Below are 19,711 nucleotides of genomic sequence, written 5' to 3'. Positions count from 1 at the left end.
GGTCCGCCTATTTCATTTGTACAACTATCAATCAGTTGGTGACAGATGACTGAAGTGAAGAGTCAACTGCACACTGTTTTAGAAGGATGGTCCTAGCGCCGCTAATCAAGCCCATGTATGCGCCGGTCAATAAATCCTCATGATTTTGATGATTCCTGCACTCTCTTTGATCAGTCGGTCCACCAGTAGACAGTTTTAGATTGATGGGTGATCCATAAGGAAATCATTTCTACCTTATTGGACTTTTTCAAGAATCATCGACATGACTGCAGCCTCGTGGGCATTTCGTTCTTCAGGTTGATTTAAAAAAACGTATTTTCTTAATAAATAATTCTGCCTTTCCTTTTTTTTTCCTTTAGGGACACAAAGGACTCCCAGGTGAGCCTGGAAAAGACGGAGAGCCTGGAGAGAAGGTACGACGTGAATAACTGTTTGTATAAACGACTTCATGTAAGTCTAGTGCTGTTGTAGTTTAATTATCATTTTATTTTTAAAGGGTCAAACTGGAGAAACAGGTCCTCAGGGTCCGCCAGGTCGCATGGGAGATGATGTAGGGAAAAAATATTGAAAAATATATCATGATATAATGTAATAATATCATGAAATTATACACAGCAGACTAACGATGTAACTATTTGTTGTTTTAGGGGCAAAGAGGACCATTTGGAGCCCCAGGGACCCCCGGAGAAAAAGGAGACAGAGTGGGTTTGTAGCTGATGACTCAGATTTGTCTCCATCGATGTGACCTGACTCCCATCTTTTCACAGGGTGCTCCTGGCTACAACGGTGTCCCCGGACCCACCGGCCCACCCGGAGCTCCTGTAGGCATTCTGACCTCCTGTCACCTCCTGTAAGACGTGAAAGGTCAACATCTGTAGCTGACGGGTCTCTGTTTTCAGGGTGTGGAAGGGGTCCGAGGGCGGCAGGGGGTGCCAGGGCCGAAGGGCGACAATGTGAGTCCTGAAGTTTAGCTCAGAGAAAAAGAAAAAAAAAACTGTCTGAAAGGGTAAAAAAAAAAAAGTTTGATATTTAAATATTTCATTAAGGGAGCTGTGGGACCTCAAGGACAGGCTGGTGTCAAAGGAGAAAAGGGAGAAGTTGTAAGTATGTTAATATTTGAGTCTATTTGTTCAGCTTGGTCATTTTAATTCATATTTCTTACTGACCTGTCATGGCACCACAGGGCGAGCCTGGTGGAGACGGGATGGATGGACTTCCTGGAGATAACGGCACCAAGGTATCTGAAGTCTAGATACCTGTTTTGCATACGCTGAAGCAGAACTATCGTTGGTGTAATCCATGCATCACATTTTGACCCCCCGCCCAAAAAAAGACTTTCATTTTAGGAGATACAGCCACCTTTTCCTCAGTCGTAAACATTTACTTTTCCACTTTCTTTCCAAAAGGTTTCATTTTAGAGGGAAATCAGTGTTTCATGTTTGAGGACGAACCAGTGAACTCATCAGACCCTTTTAGTTGTTAAATCTCCCCGTCACACAAATTGTTTATTCAATTTCTACGCAGCTTAAACCAGATGTTTACATACCGCAAATAAAAACACACAACCACCATTGTGTTCATATGTACATGTGATATTGCTACAAAATTTGAGTTTTATCCAAATACTGTAAAAAATTACAGCATAAATATGATACTTAATATTACTTAGATAGATGCTTTGTCTGCACCAGTTATGATTCACTCACCTTTGCATTCCAAATGCTTGAAGAAACTCACATGGGCGGAAGGAGTCTTTTGAGTAATTCAGCTGACTGAGCCTTGAACATATTGGAAAACGTTCATAAAAGTAAAAAAAAGACTCAGCAGGACTTTAGCATAATATAACTCTTAAAGTTTTGCTCCTTTGATCCCAATAAACATATACATAGGTCTGACCTACATACCAAAATAAGAGACAGCAACTGTTAAGCAATTCTGAAACTCGAAATGATACGATTCAAACATTTCAATAGAGATGTCCAGAGCCTTCATGTAAAGTGATCGACTAAATGCTCATTGGTACTTGCTGATGTTTTCAACAGGGAGAGCCTGGCGCACCAGGAGACGTTGGTCTTAGAGGGATTGTTGGTATACCAGTGAGTAAACATTCATTACATTTTGTTTTCATCGCCATATAGTTTCTGATTTTAATCCAACGTTTGAGGATGGTGTTACTTTCAAAGCTCGTGGTAATTATGAATAGGTTCTATATGCGTTTCTTCACTGCAGTGTTTTTTCGGCATCATTTCATAACCCTGCCATTTTATGGGCACAGGCATTATAATAGATGTAATTATCTGCTTGTAAACATATGCCAGAGGGTAAAAACCTACACTCCAACCACTTCCTGTCATTTTTGTCGTCTTTTCTGCCGGTTGTGACCACGTGATTCGTCTGATGTTAAAAAAAAAAAAAAAGTGTCTCCGTTAGCTTTTTATGAAATACAGCGATTTACACGGTGCTGAAAATTCACTTTCATCATGACCTATCATGTGAACAAACTTATTAATGTGTGATTTTAGTTGCTCACTTAATGGAAACGCTGCAATTGCAAAATTGTGCTTGTTCCACATTAGTGGAATATCAAAGTTTTGTGCACATTTGTAATGGAAATGCAGCTGATGTTTGTTCCCATCGAGACAAGACTAAACAAGTGAAATTTCTTTTTGTACAATGTCTTGATCTTAGGGGTTGCCAGGGAAACAGGGAGTAGCTGGACCCTCTGGAGAAAAGGTAAATGAATTAATCATCTTTTTCATAAAGCGTGTTATCGCAACCAGAATTTCATACTTACCACGCCATCCAAACTCGTCCTTGAGGTTTTAGCTAACAGAAGAGAGAGTATGTCAGGCTAACTCGGAGTCATTTCTACTGTGGACTTAGGGCGAGACCGGTTCTGAGGGACCCATGGGGCCAGTTGGACTTCCAGGAAAAACTGTGAGAAACAGTGTTAATTATAACAGACTAAATATGGAAACAGATTTATTCATCTATTATTTTATGTCTGCAAACTGATTCTTTGTTTTGTTGCAGGGGGGGCCTGGAAAAGACGGAGCGGATGGGAAACCAGGAGACAAAGGATCCACTGTGGGTTTTCTTTCTCCCCTGTTCATTTCATGTTTTTCAGTTTCCCCAATAGGTTAAAATTGCTCATTTTTATGCATACTTCAAGTTTATTAAGTTTTTGAGCCAAAAGCAATTGTCCAGTGTGTTGGACAATAGGGATTTATTCTGTTCCACACAATTCCATTCTGTTCTATTTCCTATCAGTAATGCTAAAAGGATTTGTGAAGTGCAGATAACAGTTGAGTTGTGTTTCGAAACGCAGGGCGAAACAGGAAAACAAGGGCCAGTGGGGGTTGCAGGTCCACAAGGAATTCAGGTGAGACGGGTGTCATTTCAGACCATCTCTTTAGGTGACGGTGTGTTTTTGCTGCTACATTGTGTAGACATCAACACAATGATAACAGTTTGAACGCTGGTCATTTTCACCCCTTCCCCATACCTTAGTTTTCAGAATTAGCTTTTGGAGGTATGAAATGGAACTGTTTGTAATATTGTACCAAATGTCAATTCGTATCTGCCTGTAACAATACTGCCAGTCTTCAGAATATTATAAAGTAAAATGATCTATCTATCTATCTATCTATCTATCTATCTATCTATCTATCTATCTATCTATCTATCTATCTATCTATCTATCTATCTATCTAGTTAGTTAGTTCCCTAGCTAACTAGCTCAATAGCTAGCTCACTATCTCGACTAGCTAGTTAATTCACTATCTTGGCTAGCTAGCTAGCTCACTACCTAGCTAGCTAGATAGTGGGAGACTATCTAGCTAGCTAGCTCAATATCTAGCTAGGCTAGCTCACTATACACCTAGCTAGCTCATTACTATCTATCAAGCTAGTTCTCTGTAAATACATATCTTGATACAGTATACATTCCAAATAGTGAATTGAGTTGAAGAAACAAACATTGTAATAATTTTCTAATTTGTTTAATAGAACTGTGCTGTGTGTGAAATACTGGTAATGTAGCTTAGTTACACTTTTAATTAGTACGAAAGCACTATTGTCTTCTAAATGGATCCTATCACTCATCCCATACCGTATGTTTCCTGTACAGTTATTCTGAATTTTAATTTACCAGGGTGTCAAAGGAGATAAAGGTGCCACTGGAGCCAAAGGGTTCAAAGGTCATACGGGGTACAAAGGTGACCAGGTAGGAGAAACAACAATCTTTCTTTGAGGTACTCCAAAAATCCTGAACAGAAGCGCATTCAGCTGCACATTATCACTTGGATTTTATTTTCTAGGGACCAACTGGGCCAGTAGGGCCAAAAGGAAGTCAGGTAAGGGCCATTACGATATAGTCTCTGTGAATGCTCTTTCTGGTATTTAGTTTCACGTTCATCATGTGGCCTTTTCAAAACAGGGTGACCCAGGTACAGCAGGAGACCCTGGTGTAAAGGGAGATCAGGTATTATCCAGATACATTTTTAATAGATGTTCACTGTAGATGCTGTTGGGAACTAAAAGAAGACTTTGTGTTTGGGTGTGTTTCAGGGCCCTCCGGGTGTTACTGGCATCAAAGGAGAGGTGAGTAGAATTAATGTTTAATGAAAATGTTACCTGGTGAGCTTTTGATATGGAATGAATTTACCCAATAATTGCAATGTTTAACAGTCAAACATTTACAACATTCCAAAGTCCTTTTACTGATGTTATACCGTCTATGGAAAGCAGACTGGTTTATAGTAAAAGGAACAATCTTACCTTAAAGGCAATAACATTTACTGCTTTCAGAAGTACAGCTGACTTACGGCTTTATGTTTCCACACCAGCGCGGGGAAAAAGGTCAAAGAGGCGCCACAGGAGCCGAGGGGAGACCCGGTCAGCCGGGACATGAGGGTGTTACGGGTCCTATGGGAGCACGAGGACTGGAGGGAGATCCGGGCATTCCAGGACCGCCAGGTCCCAGAGGGTTACCTGTAAGTCATTTATACAACTTATAGTTACTGATTTTTTAATCTTCAAGAGCTAAGTTCTTTCATACATTTTTAAATAAATAGATAAATAAAGGGACAAGATATTCCAATCAAACAGCGCGTTTGATGGCGGATAGATGTTGCTGTAGGTATTGTAAAGTTTTCTACAAGTGCATTGCTTGTCATATATTTGTGATTCTCTACACTAAAGAGAGATTTTTAAATCAAATACAAGCTGATAAAATAACAGCTGGTAAAGAGAAGGTGGTAAACTAACAGGTAATAAAATAAAATGTAGTAAAATGAAAGGTGAGGACAGGAGTTTGAGGCCACTGCCAGGTCAGAACGTACCTAGATCAATAAATTGAGAATGTAGCTTTTTAACTTTCTCAAACAGCAAACACACTACTAGGCCCCAAACCTCCTATCCGTGGACTTGGAAAAGGTCATCTCCAGGTCCATGGTCCTGCAAGGAGCTTTGATCCAAGACTTGCAGGAGCTAACTGGCTCTGGGCCACTCCAGTGCATGAATGGTCTCCTATGTGTTTTCAGACACCAACATAAACTCATCGTCTGCTATAAAGCAAACCCTGAGAAGTTGAAGTTCTTAACCCGACACTCTTCTCTCGATGAGTACGGCCTGAAATCATGTTAAAGAGCACCCCAAAGAGGAACCGACCAGACCCCGGTAGATTCCAACTCTCAACAGGGACTGGTTGATTTTGTGAGAATGCAAATAAAACTCTAGTTTTGTATATGCAAGGATCGGATAGCCCTTAAAACCAAATCAGGAGTTCCATACATCTTCGGCTGCAACCCTTAAAAATGACTCAAGGTACTTGGACGTATGTCACCAGAACCAAAAAACTCCCATGATCCCCTCAGCAGTTCAGTGAGGGAAATTATCTGGTCCATAGTTCAATGGCCAGAACAGAACTGACCCTGTGCTTCCATGACAGGTTGGAGCTTCCTGTCTAACACCCTGTCCTTAGCAGAGGGTGGTACCAATGTACCAATGTCTGGTATTCTGACCCAAGAGCATCTTCTCAAATTAGAATTTAGACTTACCTCTGAATTGGGGCAAAAGACTTGAAACCTGACTTGTGAATGTCTCTGCAACACAAACATAAGGTTAATTGAAAATCTTTGGTTAAACTCACCACTGGTCGCTTCATTTCACAGGGCCCGAAAGTGGGTGATGAAAAGCTTCGAGAAATGTGCTCAGCAGTCGTTGAAGGTGGGATTTGTTCATTTCTTACCTGCATAAAATAAATATCCTGTAATTAACAGATGAAGAAGGTGAACCATTTATTCTTTGTCCGTGTAGAACAATTAGAGGAGTTTATGAAAGAGCTCTTGAGGAGGCCAGCAGCCCTCAGTGCTCCTGGTGCACCCGGACCAGCTGGACCTGCAGGACCGCCGGGACCAGCTGGGGCTGCGGGGGCAGCAGGCGTTCCAGGTCCGACGGGTCCAAAAGGTCACCCAGGCTTCTTTGGCCTTCCAGGTGCACCTGGAACGAAAGGTCAGTGCAGAATTCACAACCCATCCTTCTCATCTTGTACAATGAACTACTAAGACACATTCAGGTCTCTTACCGTTTACCAGCACAGTTCCTGCTGTGGTAAATCCACATTCTCCTCAATTCTCTTTCTTTCCATCTTTGCTTCTAATGCTCTGGTTACCTTTGAGAACTACACCAAATGGGAATTTCTTAAAAAGACCCCTTGTACTTTGATAAAGCAAAACATAATAAGCTACATAAAGATGTAGCTTATTATATAGTTAATAAGCTACATAAAGAAATCTTGTTCAGAGGAAATACAACAAAGAGTAATAGTAGAGTTTTTCCATGTCTGTCCTCCAGCCCAGGTCAAGTCTCCATAGTACGGACCTTAAACTCAAACAGTGTTTTGTCGTCCAATGGGTGCTGGTTGACTTCATCAAAGTCAGCTACCCGTCCACTTGATCAACTTAGGCTTTTTTGTGTCATCTAATCTAAGTGTTGCTCCACTCTGCAGGTGAAGCTGGGCAAAAGGGAGACAAAGGAGACAAGGGAGAGGATGGAGTGGGAACCAAAGGAAGTCCAGGAGTACCAGGTGTACCAGGTGAGACTGGTTTCTTGACAGAAAACTGTGTCACTCAATGAAACAGTGCTGCTGAGATGGTGCAAGATGTTTAAAAATGTTAAACCTTATTTTTGAAATAAGGTTTAAACAGAGTCCAGCTTTGTGTAATTTACCTGTCAAAGGTACTAAAACATACTCATTGCATATTGATTGTGTTTTTGTTGTTGGTAGATCAGCAGTATGAAGGTGCATAAAGTAACGTGGAACTGAAACAATGCCTGGGTTTCAACGTTTTTTAAATTGAAACCCTCTGTACTGTGATGCCCTAAATAAAGTCCAGTACAACCAAATGGTTTCGGAAGTCACCCAAATATTAAGCAGAGTCCAACTTTGTGTAATTTAACTCCAGACATGGAACAGACTAAACTAGAGATATTCTCTTCAAAGATGTACAAAGCTGTCACCCCAAAAGTGGAGGTGGTTCTAGACCAGATTTACTGAGGCGGGGGGCCGGAGTGTTTGAGGCCCCTGCCACAGATAGAGGTCAGAGAGAAAACAAAAAAAAAAACAAAGGTAATATTTTATGAATATAATATAGCTGCAGTTCATTCATATAATAAAGTAGCAAATATATAAAAATATTTTTATAAAAATATAAATTAAAAAATGATAAACATTCTTTTACAAACGTTTTTATATAGTTAGCACAGGGAGCTCCATTTTTTTTCATAGATTGTCTGCCTCATACTATATTGTCACAACGTAATGACAGCTTCAACAAATATGTAAAAACATATTTTTCAATAAGTAAAATCACACACTGCACCTTTAAATGAGCCAAAGAGTCACGTATGGCTCTGGAGATGCAGGCAGCAGAGTGTTGCTTTGTTTTGGTCTAGAATCTACACCGTTTTAACGCTTCTGGTTGTAATGTGACATTTTTGCAAAGTATCCATTGCATCGAAAATCATAGATTCCACATTGCTCAATTATTTATTTTTTTTATGTCCAGGTGCACCGGGTCTTCCTGGCGTTGGAAAAGATGGCAAAAATGGCGAGCGTGGTGAAGCAGGAAGTCCAGGCGTCCCAGGACCCGCCGGTCCGAGGGGACCCTCAGGACCGCCCGGTCTGTGCGACCCATCTACTTGTTTAAGCAGACTTCCACCTCTCTACATGGTCAGTGGAAAGAAATCGTCCTCCTCACACAAAACCCATTGAGACGCCCAAAGCTCAGTGGTCCGGACCTCATCCAGACAGCGGCCATGTGTCGGGACTCCTCACAAACCCAGGCTGTGCGCTTTGTTTTTTGGGAGTCTCGGCCATGACTCAAAGAGACACGGAGAAAAACAGAGGTGGGAGTGGGAGGGGGATAACTGCACAAAAACTGTAAAGACAACCTAGTTTTAATGTTTTCAGAGGGTGATAAATCCTTCCACAGTTGCTGAGCAGCTTCTGGGTCTGACTGCCGGCCTGAAGGCCTGTGGCACAAACACCAGCAATAACTATCGACCTCTGACATTCAGCCATTCAGTAAAGACTTGTCGAGACATTTAAAAATCTATTATTTCCACTCCTTCATGTGCGTTGGCCCGTTCAGAAGCTCTGGAAAAGATATTCCTCAACTCTGTGCTCCCATTGATTTGTTTGGCCAGCTGTGTCGTCTTTTTGAAACGTCGGAATAAAAGTGTTACGTTCTGAGTGTTTGCACAGTAACAAATTCAAACAGCCAACCTGTGTGCTTTGCAGGATTGTGCTCTCTTAGACGGAGCCGGTTATGATCCGTTTAGGATGAACATGCCCCCACAATCTCAACATTAAAATGGTTTTGTGTTAAAAAAAACAAAAAAAAACGAGGTCTCTGGATTGTTATAGATATGCTGTCAGTTCAGGATGGGATTAGATAGTTGCCTGGTTACAAAGCAGAGCTGACATCATCTTCTCTTCCCTCTTGTTTGCACATGAAGAATACATTTACTGATCAAATATGACCTTTAAGGAGTCTGCTGGAGGGAAGCAAGCTTGGCAGCCGTTCCAAGGACATCCCTTCAAAGTTTAACAGTTGGCAGTGTGACTCAGCAACAATGAATTCAACATGGAAGCTCAGATTGGGAGGAGTGATAGGGCTCAGCATTAAAAAGAAAAAATAACAAACAGGTGCTCGATTTCCATCTCTGACATGATGAACAATTAAAGAACTTTTGAAAAGAGATATAATAGCGATAGCGATGTAATCTATCGCTATTATATCTCAAAAGTACATGGAGCTTTTGACCATGTACAAGAAAAAAAAGAGAACCACTCAAAAACCACAGCAGAAGCTCATGTTACAAAATGAATTATGTTCCAGTCTTTATTATACACTACAGTACAGTTTACAGCTGTCTTCTGATAATTACATTATGCTACTATTTCAAAATATCTTAGCACCAGTTTATAAGGAGAATGGGAAAATGTAATGCAATAGAACACAAAAATATATTTTTCCAAATTAGGAATAATTTAACAGTATAACTTAAAGTTTTGCTTTTGGGAAATGCCGATGTTAGCATCTAGAAAGTGGTAATACTTTGTGGTTTTCTACTGTTTACAGCTGCTTCTCTGTAAACAGTAGACAGAGAAGCAGCTGTTGATATCTAATTGAAATAGCAAGTCACTGCAAACTCATGTACTGTATGTCTGACTTCTCCTATATTTAAAACGTCTTTATTACCTTTCATAGAAGAAAGACTTTATCCACATCAGCTAGCTAGCATTTACAGCTGCTATCCATGAGCTACTCTGAAGGCAACATCAATCTCATTTATTAGTTAAAAAAAAAACATCAAATGAAACTAACCATTAAAATGTAAAGACAAAGATAAATCTTGGTATCATAGTTTGCTTAGGTTAACAAACTATGATAGTTTGCTAAGGAAGCTAAACCTGCTACCTTAGCCTGGTGCAGTAGTAGGTTTAAAGCAAGCTACTTTAAGCTAATACTGTGAGCTAGCTGAACTCCAAACCTTGTTAAGAAAAGCTTATAAAAATGAAAGTCTGAATAAATGTTTGATGAAGCCTTTGAGAGTAAAATTTTTTTTTGATCAAACTTTGGTATTTGGCTAGCAACCTAGCTTTCATTGCAGAAGAAACCATATGGAGAAAATACAGAAACATGAGAATCACTTTTTAAAACTGGCAAGATAACGGTAGTTTCGTTAGGATACAAATTAAAAGGAAAACTGTACAAAGTAAGTTGGTGAAGTAAGACTGACATTTCTTGCCTCAGTTATTCCTATTTTGGAACAATTCAGTATTTAAAAGATGACTAACATTTAAACTCAGTTTATTCAGTCAAGGTTAACAATTAACTTTGACTGAATAAACGGAGACAAACAGTTTATTCAGTCCTGGCTGTTTTTGTGTTAGGGGTTTGTTATGTGATGACTCGGCCGGGTTAGGCTGTAGAAAATGAATAGAAGTCAATGTAAAGGCCCCACAAGACACAGAAACTTGACTGTGTGTGCGTGTGTTTGTATATGTGTGTGTGTCCTTTCTGACATGTCATTTGAGTCTGGGAGCATTTCATAGGCTGGGCGTTCAGTCAGTCCAACTGCATGTACAGGCAAAAATCACACTTTTCTGTGTGACATACAGTTCAGCCACTTCCTCTCAAAAAACAGTTTGGGAACATTTTTATGCATTGACATCTGTGGTGTCGCATAGCACCTTCTGTTCTGCGCCACCAAACCACTCAAAATGCAAAGGAGGGAGATTCTGAACGGTTAATTGGCAGGTTAATGTTTCCAGGTTGTACTGATGCAGTGATGGAATGTACTGCTAATGGTGTTTCATTTCAAAAATCCTCAGATTCTTGTTCCCATGTGTGGCATATTTTTAGCTTAGAGGGACACTTCAGAAACATGCTATATCACTTCTGCTGCCATCGTCAGGAAAAGTCGCAATGTAACACCAGACTGCAGACGTATCCTGTGAAATCCGGGGGCCTCGGAGCTGCGTTTTTACATTCTTAAGTCTCTACTTCTTTACATCTCAGGCTAGATTTACATATATTCAAAAGGTGTGACGCGCAATGAGTCATTTTGCTAAAACTATTCATTACGTTTTAAATGAGATGTTCACCAGGAGCAGAAAGCTCTTACGGCAAAAGTGTTTCTTCAAACTACTGGAGCAAGGCTTGAGGGAAATTGAGCTTTCACTAAAGACATTAAAAAGTGAAACAGCTCTTCAATTCTGAATTCTGAATAATCAAAGCACCAAGTTGAGACACCTGATAGGTTTCAGCTAAACTCACCCACAGCCCACAGATTGAGAAACGGGGAACGTGAGTCAAGAAACCTTTTAAGAAAAGCAAACACCTCCATAAATCTGCATGCCAGACAGGTCAACAGACACTTCTAGGGCGAGTAAAAGTAAAACACAATCATTCCGATCAAATGGCTGTATGTGCAGCTGTGAAGGTTTCTAGAATACACACGAGGAGACTTAATAACGCTGCTGCTGGCATCGAGACGAGGAGCGTACAAGTCACTCTCCGCCCACGCACGATTGCTTCTGGTGTTTGCTTCATACCGTCTGCACCCACCTTCAGCAGCAGAAAGAGACAGAACTTCCATGTCTGAGTAAGCACCATCTGACTGGTGGAAGACCCATGGCAAGAGATATACATAGCAAGCAGTGAGTGACGCGGCGTAGCGTGGGCTGCGGACAGAAAAACCCTGAAAAAAAGCGTGAAGCGTCAACTTTATCGTCCCCTATATGTTACAGAGAGAGAGAAAAAATTGGTTAGTTGCCCTCTTTGCCCCTGATTTGAAGTGTTCCATGTTGCCCCTCCTCCCCTTCCAATCCCGAAGCCTGAAGGAAATGAAGAATCTGACCGGCAGCACCTGTTGCTTCAGTCCTCTGTAGCGAGGTTGATTTGAATGGAAAAATAAAATGTTCTTGATTTCATATGACTGAACAAAGTTCATAAGTACAGTCACATTCTGTGAGTCTCCATCTCCTTGTTACCCCTTTATGTTTTTGGTGTGGGGTCTCTGGGCCAGGCTGGCGTAGTAGGCGCATTGGCTGGGGTCGCATTGGCCGGGGGGCCCCGGAGGTCCAGGTTGACCGTGTGGCCCGGGGTTTCCTGGCTCTCCCTGGGCTCCAACCTGACCAGGGCTTCCGTCTTTGCCGTATCCCGGTAGACCGGCTGGACCTGGAGCAACGATAGGAGGAATTGTACTCAATACTGGAACAGAACTCCTGAGAATGAGATGAGAAGTTAGGGATCTGGACCTTACCTATGGGGCCGACAGGGCCCTGCTCCCCTCTCTCACCGACACCAGGTTCTCCTTTCTCTCCCCTTGCTCCTTTATCACCTAAAAAAAGGAATAACTTTTTCAATGACTGTGTTTAAATTACTAATATGCCCAAACTTTTTTTGTAGAAAAAAAACAATTTTCTAATTGTGGTGTTTCCGTTAACTCTCTTAAGAGACGAGGCAGATTGGACCCCACAAGATTTTTACCCAATGCGCGGTCCGGCAAGGTTTCACTGGCCCAACCTGCGATTTTACAAGGTTTTTTTGTGTGTGTGGTTTCGGGAACTGACAGCCGGACAGGTGGACAGCCCCGCTGCTTCTTTGATATCCGACCGTGACTTTTGCTGCACTCCTCCTGTGCATCACACTAAGACCGCAGAACACTTAAATAAGAAATGCATGTTAATAGGTTTGTTCACGCGATAAGTGGATAAAAAATTGTGCCGCGCCTTCGTCCTCTAATTTCTACCTGTTGTTTCCTTCTCTGTTGTTTGCAACGGTGTTTCCATTTGTGGTTTTATGAAATAAACTAATTTCAATATGGAAAACAAACAAGCCAAACTTCTCACCTCAGTGTCAAAACTGCTCATAGAAAAACAAGCTTTTTCTTTTTTAAATTGTCATGTTTCATTTAAGCAAATTTCTTTTAGAAATGTCACATTGCGCATTTATATGGTCAATGGAAACCCAGCTAATGTTGCGTAACGATTCCAAACTCATCAAGTGATTGCTGCTTTATGGAAATGAACAAAACCACAGGCAACGGCTGTGGCTTGAAAGCTTCAAAAGGTTGTTTATAAGGCGCCAGAGACTTCAGGCAGAGATTACCTCAGCGGTCAGCGTTACAAGTATTACTGTTTCGGACTGTGTGTATGTAGGAAGGCCGTAAATGCAATACTTATGGCACTTGCTTACCCTTAGGACCCATGGGTCCCCTGGGTCCTTCTCCACCATTTTGTCCAGGTATACCTGGCTCTCCAGGTGAACCTTGTCGTCCAGGGCTGCCTTCTTTACCTGGAGGGCCTGGAGGTCCAGGACGTCCTGCTGTGCTCTTTACATGTGCGGGCTGGATCTGAGCCATGAGGTAAGCCATTTTGGCTAAAGAGAAAAAGCAGAGTGAGCAATTTCCTAAATTCTACTAAAAGATAAAAAGTAAAAAGGCATTAATTAGCTCCCAATGTCTAACGTCGACAAAATAATTGCTTCCTTACCTTCTAATTGTTTGGCCAGTTCCTCCTGGACAAGCCTCCTCATCTGCTCCAGTGACACTGACTCGCCCTGAGGCAGCAGAGATGCTAATGAGTCACTCAGTTGTTAACGCAATTTGGGATTTTTACTTCCATTTCGCTTCCTGGTGAAATTCAGTATATATTTCTATAGACATGACTCACTCTGGGTCCTGGGAGACCAGGGTTTCCTGAAGGTCCCTGAGGCCCCGGGGCTCCGATTTCACCTGGTGGTCCTGACATTCCCATTATCCCTGTGTGGCCCTTTCTACCTGGGGGACCGGGATTTCCAGGCATGCCAGGATCTCCAGTCTGTCCTTTTTCTCCTTTTGTACCGGGGTCTCCCTGATTTATAAAATAACAGTTATTAGTAAGTGGTTCAAGTTCAAACACCTCTTAAAATTACATATTACAGAAGTGAAGGTAGAGAAATATGTCAGCGTTTGGTTTCAGAATCTGTGTTTGTAGAAAAAGTCTAGATAATGGATACTTAGGTTTCTTAAATTAGCTCCATGAAGCATTAGCCTTTATATTTGGTTATCATCCTACAGCTGATATTTTGGGGTCGGTCAGGAGGTTTGAAGTTATGAATATTTTACATAAAGTATATAGAAGTCTTTCAATAGCAAGCCTGCCACTTATTTCTATGTATCGCACTACGCAGCATGAGCAAGACTTTTTCTTGGTTTTATCCTTGAATGAAATCTCTGAATTTTGATAATTTTAGATCCCCCCAAGCCTTATGAGCAAACTCACCAAATTTCAAGTCAGTTGATCAAACCCTGTAGGAGGAGTTCGATCAAATCCATAGGTGATAAACATCAAAAAACGGGACCAAAATCCCACATGGCTAACTTCCTGTTTGTTGTGGAGCAACAAGAACAGTGGTGCAAGAGAGATTTGTTTAAATCTGGAGAAGTTCTGTAAGTGTACCAAATCTCATACCTCTACTATGACGTAAGCTAAGTGAGAAGGGTGCTATGAAAAATTACGGGCGGCACTGTTCAGCTATTTCTGTATCAAATTTCACAAAACCATTTAACATTTAACTACTGAAATGCCCACATAACTGATTTGTATTCAAAACTTGGTGTTTTTTTTGTATATGTTTAGAGCTTCATATATATTTTTCCTCCATTATTTTCAGGAATAATAATAAACACTCGAGTTATCAGAGGCTTTCGCACCACTTTTGCTGCTCAGGGCAAATTCATTTTCCAGTTAAGGGCTAGCTAGCTAGCTACAAACCCTCAATACTGCATTGTTTCTATTTAGATAGCAGTTCATGGTTATTAATGCTGATGACTTTAATGATATGTCTCTTTAACTAGCAATATGCTAGTGAAAAAGAGCATGTAGCTATAAACATTTTTCAATTTTCATAGCTACATTATGAAAATTTATGATTTATTGAAAAATAAATTGTATTTCCAAAGATTCTCATTACAACGGGTAATGAAAATAACACATAATATTAGGTTCACAAGGACCAAGAATTTAATATGTCTGAGAGAAATAGAAATCATAATTCAAATGGTTTTATAGAATCTGTATTCAAATTAGAATAATTCAGCCCAAGTTTGATGAGTTTATATACTGTGGTCTTCATGCTCATCTTAACCTCAGTTGGTGTATTAAAAGAGAATGTTTTGTGTCCCCTTCTGCTGACTGATACCTTTGAATAATGACATCACTTGATCTTTAGAAACCTCTGTGTCCAAAGCTAAAATCTGTTTTAACCTAGTTTCAGCTTGGATTTTAGAAGGTCTTCAATACAAAATGCATATTTTTACAAAGGTGTGCAGGCTTTTTCTTCCATCCAGTGTGTGATCTATGGCATTTGCTATTGTAATATATACACAAGTTACAAAAACAAGCCACGCCCACATAGCACACAGCATAAAGTTAGGCTATCCTCTAAATTCCATCGCTTATCATAATTTATTATTTGTTCAACACAAAAAAATAATGCTCCCAACTATTGTTTTCCCACTGAGGAGGCTTTGTGTGCTTTTTCTTCCACCGTGTATTCTTCTATATCTGGGCGATGCCTGAGTCAGGATTTTCAAAGCTGACTCAGAGTCAGCATCTTGGACCGATTCATCTCGTCTGTGCGTGGGGCGGTGTGGGAGTTTTGTCGTCCACTCTAAGAATGTCTTACGGTCGTTTTCACACAGAACTGCCTCTGATTTCCAGTCTGTGTCGGGGTAAATGTCCCTAAAAGTTTAGATCCTGTTTTACTCGCCCTTGCTCTCGTTAGCTGCTCCTCCATTACAGATGAGCGCAAAACTTTGTCAATACTTTACTAATGTTGAAAAAAAACACAGTTTTGCAAGTTTCCATTAAATAAGAACCACAATTAAAATCCCACATGTAATAAGTTTGCTCATGAGATAAGTCGTTAAATTAAAAAGACATGCTGCACCCTTGTCCTCCAACTACTTCCTATTATCCTTTTCTTCATGGTTTGCTCCAATGGCAACATCCGGTTGTTGATCATGTGACTTGTTGATCACACATCATGTGTGATGTGAAAAACGGCAGTTCTGGGAGATAATCCAATTTTGATACGACTAAAAAACCCCTCCTCATTCTAGCGCCAATTTTTTTTAGTTTTTTTTTAATTGTTGGGTTTCCATTAAGTGAATTTTTAAAAGAAATGTTAGATTGTACAATTATATGGTCAATGGAAACATAGCCGTTCTTACCTTATCTCCTCTAAGGCCTCGATCTCCAAGTCGACCTGGCATTCCCTGTAAAACACAGCAGACAAGCAGATATATGAGCGGACTATCCAGAGGACATTTTTCATTCTTTAATGTAGTTCTCATTAGGAATCCTGACCTGTTTTCCTTCAGGGCCAATGGGACCCGGTGGACCCTGATAATCAGAACAAAAAGTGTGATTAATCATAAATTGTTGGTTTCTGCCAACCTAAGATAAAGTCAATACTAATCCGGAACTCACCGCAGGTCCTTTGGGCCCGCTGAAACCTGGTAACCCGGGGTTACCTGGTTCTCCCTTGTCTCCTCTCTGACCCTGTTGAACAGCAGAGACGCGGCTGTCCGTCACATGGCTCACATGTACAATATTGTACTTGTGTTCAAAAAGGATTCAGTGAGATTACGCCTTAGCTACACTCAGCTATACCCCGGATAAAAAAAAAAAAAAATCTCAGGAGAAAATCCTCTGGCCAGCGCTCAGAGATTAAAACTCATATTTACAGACACCATGCAGAGCCGAGGACAAGCTAGTGGTCTTTCTATCCAGGGACAGTCACTCACTTTCTAGTCATTTCCCAGTCAGTAATGCTGGAGTGACTTAAAGGACCAGCACTATGTGTTTTCCAGCCACATAGTGCTGTTTTATAACACAATCAAGTAACTATGTTGGCTTCATTTGTTATAACAATGTCAAATATGACTTAAAAGAAATTTGACTTTGCAATTTAACACCTTGAAATTGGGTCTCTGCCTCTTTAAAAACTCCTGCTCTTTCTGAAACTCCACCTTCAGGAAGTCATTATGATTAATCAGGTTGTTTGTGGTTGTTTCAGGCCTTTCAGAAACAGAGACAAATGTGGAATTGTAAACCCCTTATGGACAGTTCTGTTTTACAAAGAATAAAAAATATTTGCAACTTTTATTTAAATCAAACTTTAGCAAACTGTGAAGAAAAGGAACAACAGAGTTGAATAATTAACCTTTGAAAACATCTTTTTTAAATATTCGTCCATGTGATGAGGTCTTAATAATAACTGTGTGAAATGTTTCCTGTTGCGATACACATACTGAGGTCTAAGGATTCCAAGTGAGAATTTTCATGTCTGTATCAAGACTTTATTTATGCTGCGACACACAAAATCCCACATGCATACATAGATTTCACCTTATCGAATGATTCTGACTAGATGCGCAACCCACACAACATGGCAACTCCTTCACAACTGTGTCTCATATTTCTTATTTTTTTCTAAGACATGTAGAGTATCTGCTGCAGCAGAGGTTGTGTTATTTCTGTTTTTCAGCTACTTTAAAGGGGTAGTAATATGTGCTCTCCAGGCCTGTAGTGTCATCTTATAGCACAATCAAGTAAGTATGGTACCTTCATTTGTTATAAAAATGCTGTTTATATCAAATATGACTTAAAAGAAATTTGACTTCCTAATTAACATCTTGAAATTTGGCCTCTGTCCCTTTAAGAAACTCCTGCTCTTTCTGAAACTTCAGGAAGTCATCACAACATGGCTCCTCCATTAACTCTTCAACATCGTTTTTACCAGCTGAGAAGTAGCAGAAGAAATTCAACCAAGTGTTTGCTAATTGCTGCTGGCTAGTCTGAAGGAGCTGAGCCGGGCTCTGTGAGGCAGAAACTCAAAAAGCTTGGAAACTGAATGGTTGCCATGGAGATGAGAGGATTTCTCAAACATGCATGAAAGGATCAGAGCAACACTCTGAATCAGAATATAGTTTATTGAGCCCAAAGGGGACATTGCTTATTTGTTGACAAGCTACTCCCATCCAAAGTGTTTAATATTGCCAAATATAAATATAACCATTAGTGATATCAAATTTAGAACATGCATACAATTATAAGTCATTTAAATACGACCTGAATATAAAAGAAATTCAAACAGCAACAACAACAAAAACAGGCATGTTGGTTTTTATCTGGCCTGATCAACATGAAGTAAACGTTTGATTTGTTGATAACATTTTGGATGATGGTTCAACTTTGTTCTGGATAACAAAGATTTTCTTGTCTTCTAAATTATTTGCAACGTTTATGAAGCGCACCAGAACACAAATGTCTGCCGCTGAAGCTGTAGGAAGTTACTCACCGGCGTTCCAGGGAGTCCTGATTTTCCAGACGGTCCCGGCTCGCCCGGCTTACCCTGGAGTGTAAAAATGAAAACACAAGTGAAGCCGACGGTGATGAAGAGCTGGAGAAATGACCTGAGTGTCAGTTGTTACGACCCTGATCTATCAGTCTGCTTGACTCTGTTGCCGTCGTCTGCATCAAACACTCACCGGCTCTCCTCTTGGTCCAAGAAGTCCCTCGGGGCCAGGAGGCCCTTTGGGGCCCTGCAAAACAACCATCAATGTTTTCAATATGTCCTGCTTTTTAATATCATCCTTTCATTAATGTGAAAACCTCTATGCTTCAAGTTTTAATGACATACTTGTCCAAAAGAATATTGCGTGTCTCCAGCCTAGGGGTTCTTGTGGAACCATGAACAATTGGTCTGTAGTGGGTTAAAATGATGTGATGCAGAAAATCCTCTGTACAGTTTAGATGGATAATAAAATGGGAAGTGTTCACCAGAGGTATTGTATCTTATGTTTTGAGATTTTTTTGTGTTCTCTTTCTGCTTTAAGTAATTGGGAGTCTGGAAGAGTTGGCGAACATTTCCCTTTGTTGTGTTCAGAATTTTGATGAGTTCTGATGATCCGCCCTCATCTTTGCTGGCCTGGCATTTGCTGTCCCAATTAGTTTCTTTCATTAGATTAAAGTGGATTGAAAAAGTATTCACATCCCTGAGGCTGTTTCACATTTTGGCAAATGTCAGTTTGTTTTTCTTTTCTTTTCTTTTTTTTTTGATGGGGGGGTTGGATGTTATTTATTGGACCAACACAACGTAGTGCATGTATGTACAATTCACTACGTTTCCAGAACCACCTTCACCTGCAGTTTCATCTATTTTGTCTTTTGATGTTTACCTCTACCGGTTTGCACAACTGGGCATTATTAGCTCATCCACACTCAAGTAGATTGGACGAGTAGTGCCTGGGAACATCAATTTTCAAGAGTGGTCACAGATTCAGGTCTGTACTTTGACTGGGCCACTGCATGATCGACATGAGGGGTCGATGTAACGACAGCGACATGAGCGATTGCCGATACATCTTCACCCAGGAGGAGTTGCTGCAGGTAAACAACTCGATGCAATGTGCTGGGTTTCCTGAGACAGAAACTTTTTAATTAATTTGAAAAACAAACTGAGTGTAATGCACTGATTGATAACTAGGATTAATTGCAATGGATTGAAATTACTTTTTTGTGTGTAAAATGCCTCGAGACGACATTTCCTGTGAATTGGCACTTTATAAATGAACTGAATTGAAAAGG

The 19,711-nt window shown here is 40.5% G+C and overlaps 2 protein-coding genes across 5 annotated transcripts in view; one reads left to right on the top strand and one right to left on the bottom strand.

Annotated features, from left to right (window-relative positions):
* Window positions 1–8,756, top strand: part of col9a1c (collagen, type IX, alpha 1c) — a 33,264-nt gene extending 24,508 nt beyond the window's left edge. For both annotated transcript variants that reach the window (XM_032581002.1, XM_032581001.1), the window contains 21 exons: window positions 360–413; window positions 497–550; window positions 648–701; window positions 768–821; window positions 900–953; window positions 1,047–1,100; window positions 1,184–1,237; window positions 2,043–2,096; window positions 2,689–2,733; window positions 2,884–2,937; window positions 3,034–3,087; window positions 3,329–3,382; window positions 4,154–4,225; window positions 4,320–4,355; window positions 4,439–4,483; window positions 4,570–4,602; window positions 4,848–4,994; window positions 6,174–6,228; window positions 6,319–6,513; window positions 7,010–7,096; window positions 8,070–8,756. In XM_032581002.1, coding sequence (XP_032436893.1) covers window positions 360–413; window positions 497–550; window positions 648–701; window positions 768–821; window positions 900–953; window positions 1,047–1,100; window positions 1,184–1,237; window positions 2,043–2,096; window positions 2,689–2,733; window positions 2,884–2,937; window positions 3,034–3,087; window positions 3,329–3,382; window positions 4,154–4,225; window positions 4,320–4,355; window positions 4,439–4,483; window positions 4,570–4,602; window positions 4,848–4,994; window positions 6,174–6,228; window positions 6,319–6,513; window positions 7,010–7,096; window positions 8,070–8,275 — 1,515 coding nt within the window. In that variant the 3' untranslated portion in view covers window positions 8,276–8,756. The remainder of the gene's footprint in view (window positions 1–359; window positions 414–496; window positions 551–647; window positions 702–767; window positions 822–899; window positions 954–1,046; window positions 1,101–1,183; window positions 1,238–2,042; window positions 2,097–2,688; window positions 2,734–2,883; window positions 2,938–3,033; window positions 3,088–3,328; window positions 3,383–4,153; window positions 4,226–4,319; window positions 4,356–4,438; window positions 4,484–4,569; window positions 4,603–4,847; window positions 4,995–6,173; window positions 6,229–6,318; window positions 6,514–7,009; window positions 7,097–8,069) is intronic.
* A 625-nt stretch (window positions 8,757–9,381) lies between these two features.
* The window catches only part of col22a1 (collagen, type XXII, alpha 1), a 72,239-nt gene continuing 61,909 nt past the window's right edge, over window positions 9,382–19,711 (bottom strand). For all 3 annotated transcript variants that reach the window (XM_032580998.1, XM_032580999.1, XM_032581000.1), the window contains 10 exons: window positions 18,613–18,666; window positions 18,423–18,476; window positions 16,550–16,621; window positions 16,427–16,462; window positions 16,291–16,335; window positions 13,748–13,927; window positions 13,568–13,634; window positions 13,272–13,454; window positions 12,337–12,414; window positions 9,382–12,251 (listed from right to left, as the gene is read on the bottom strand). In XM_032580998.1, the coding sequence (XP_032436889.1) occupies window positions 12,061–12,251; window positions 12,337–12,414; window positions 13,272–13,454; window positions 13,568–13,634; window positions 13,748–13,927; window positions 16,291–16,335; window positions 16,427–16,462; window positions 16,550–16,621; window positions 18,423–18,476; window positions 18,613–18,666 (960 nt within the window). In that variant the 3' untranslated portion in view covers window positions 9,382–12,060. The remainder of the gene's footprint in view (window positions 12,252–12,336; window positions 12,415–13,271; window positions 13,455–13,567; window positions 13,635–13,747; window positions 13,928–16,290; window positions 16,336–16,426; window positions 16,463–16,549; window positions 16,622–18,422; window positions 18,477–18,612; window positions 18,667–19,711) is intronic.

Source organism: Xiphophorus hellerii, chromosome 13 (genome assembly GCF_003331165.1).
Source record: "Xiphophorus hellerii strain 12219 chromosome 13, Xiphophorus_hellerii-4.1, whole genome shotgun sequence".
NCBI lineage: Eukaryota > Metazoa > Chordata > Actinopteri > Cyprinodontiformes > Poeciliidae > Xiphophorus > Xiphophorus hellerii.
The sequence above is the reverse complement of the archived record's forward strand: the minus strand, read 5'-3'. Positions and strand labels throughout refer to the sequence as shown.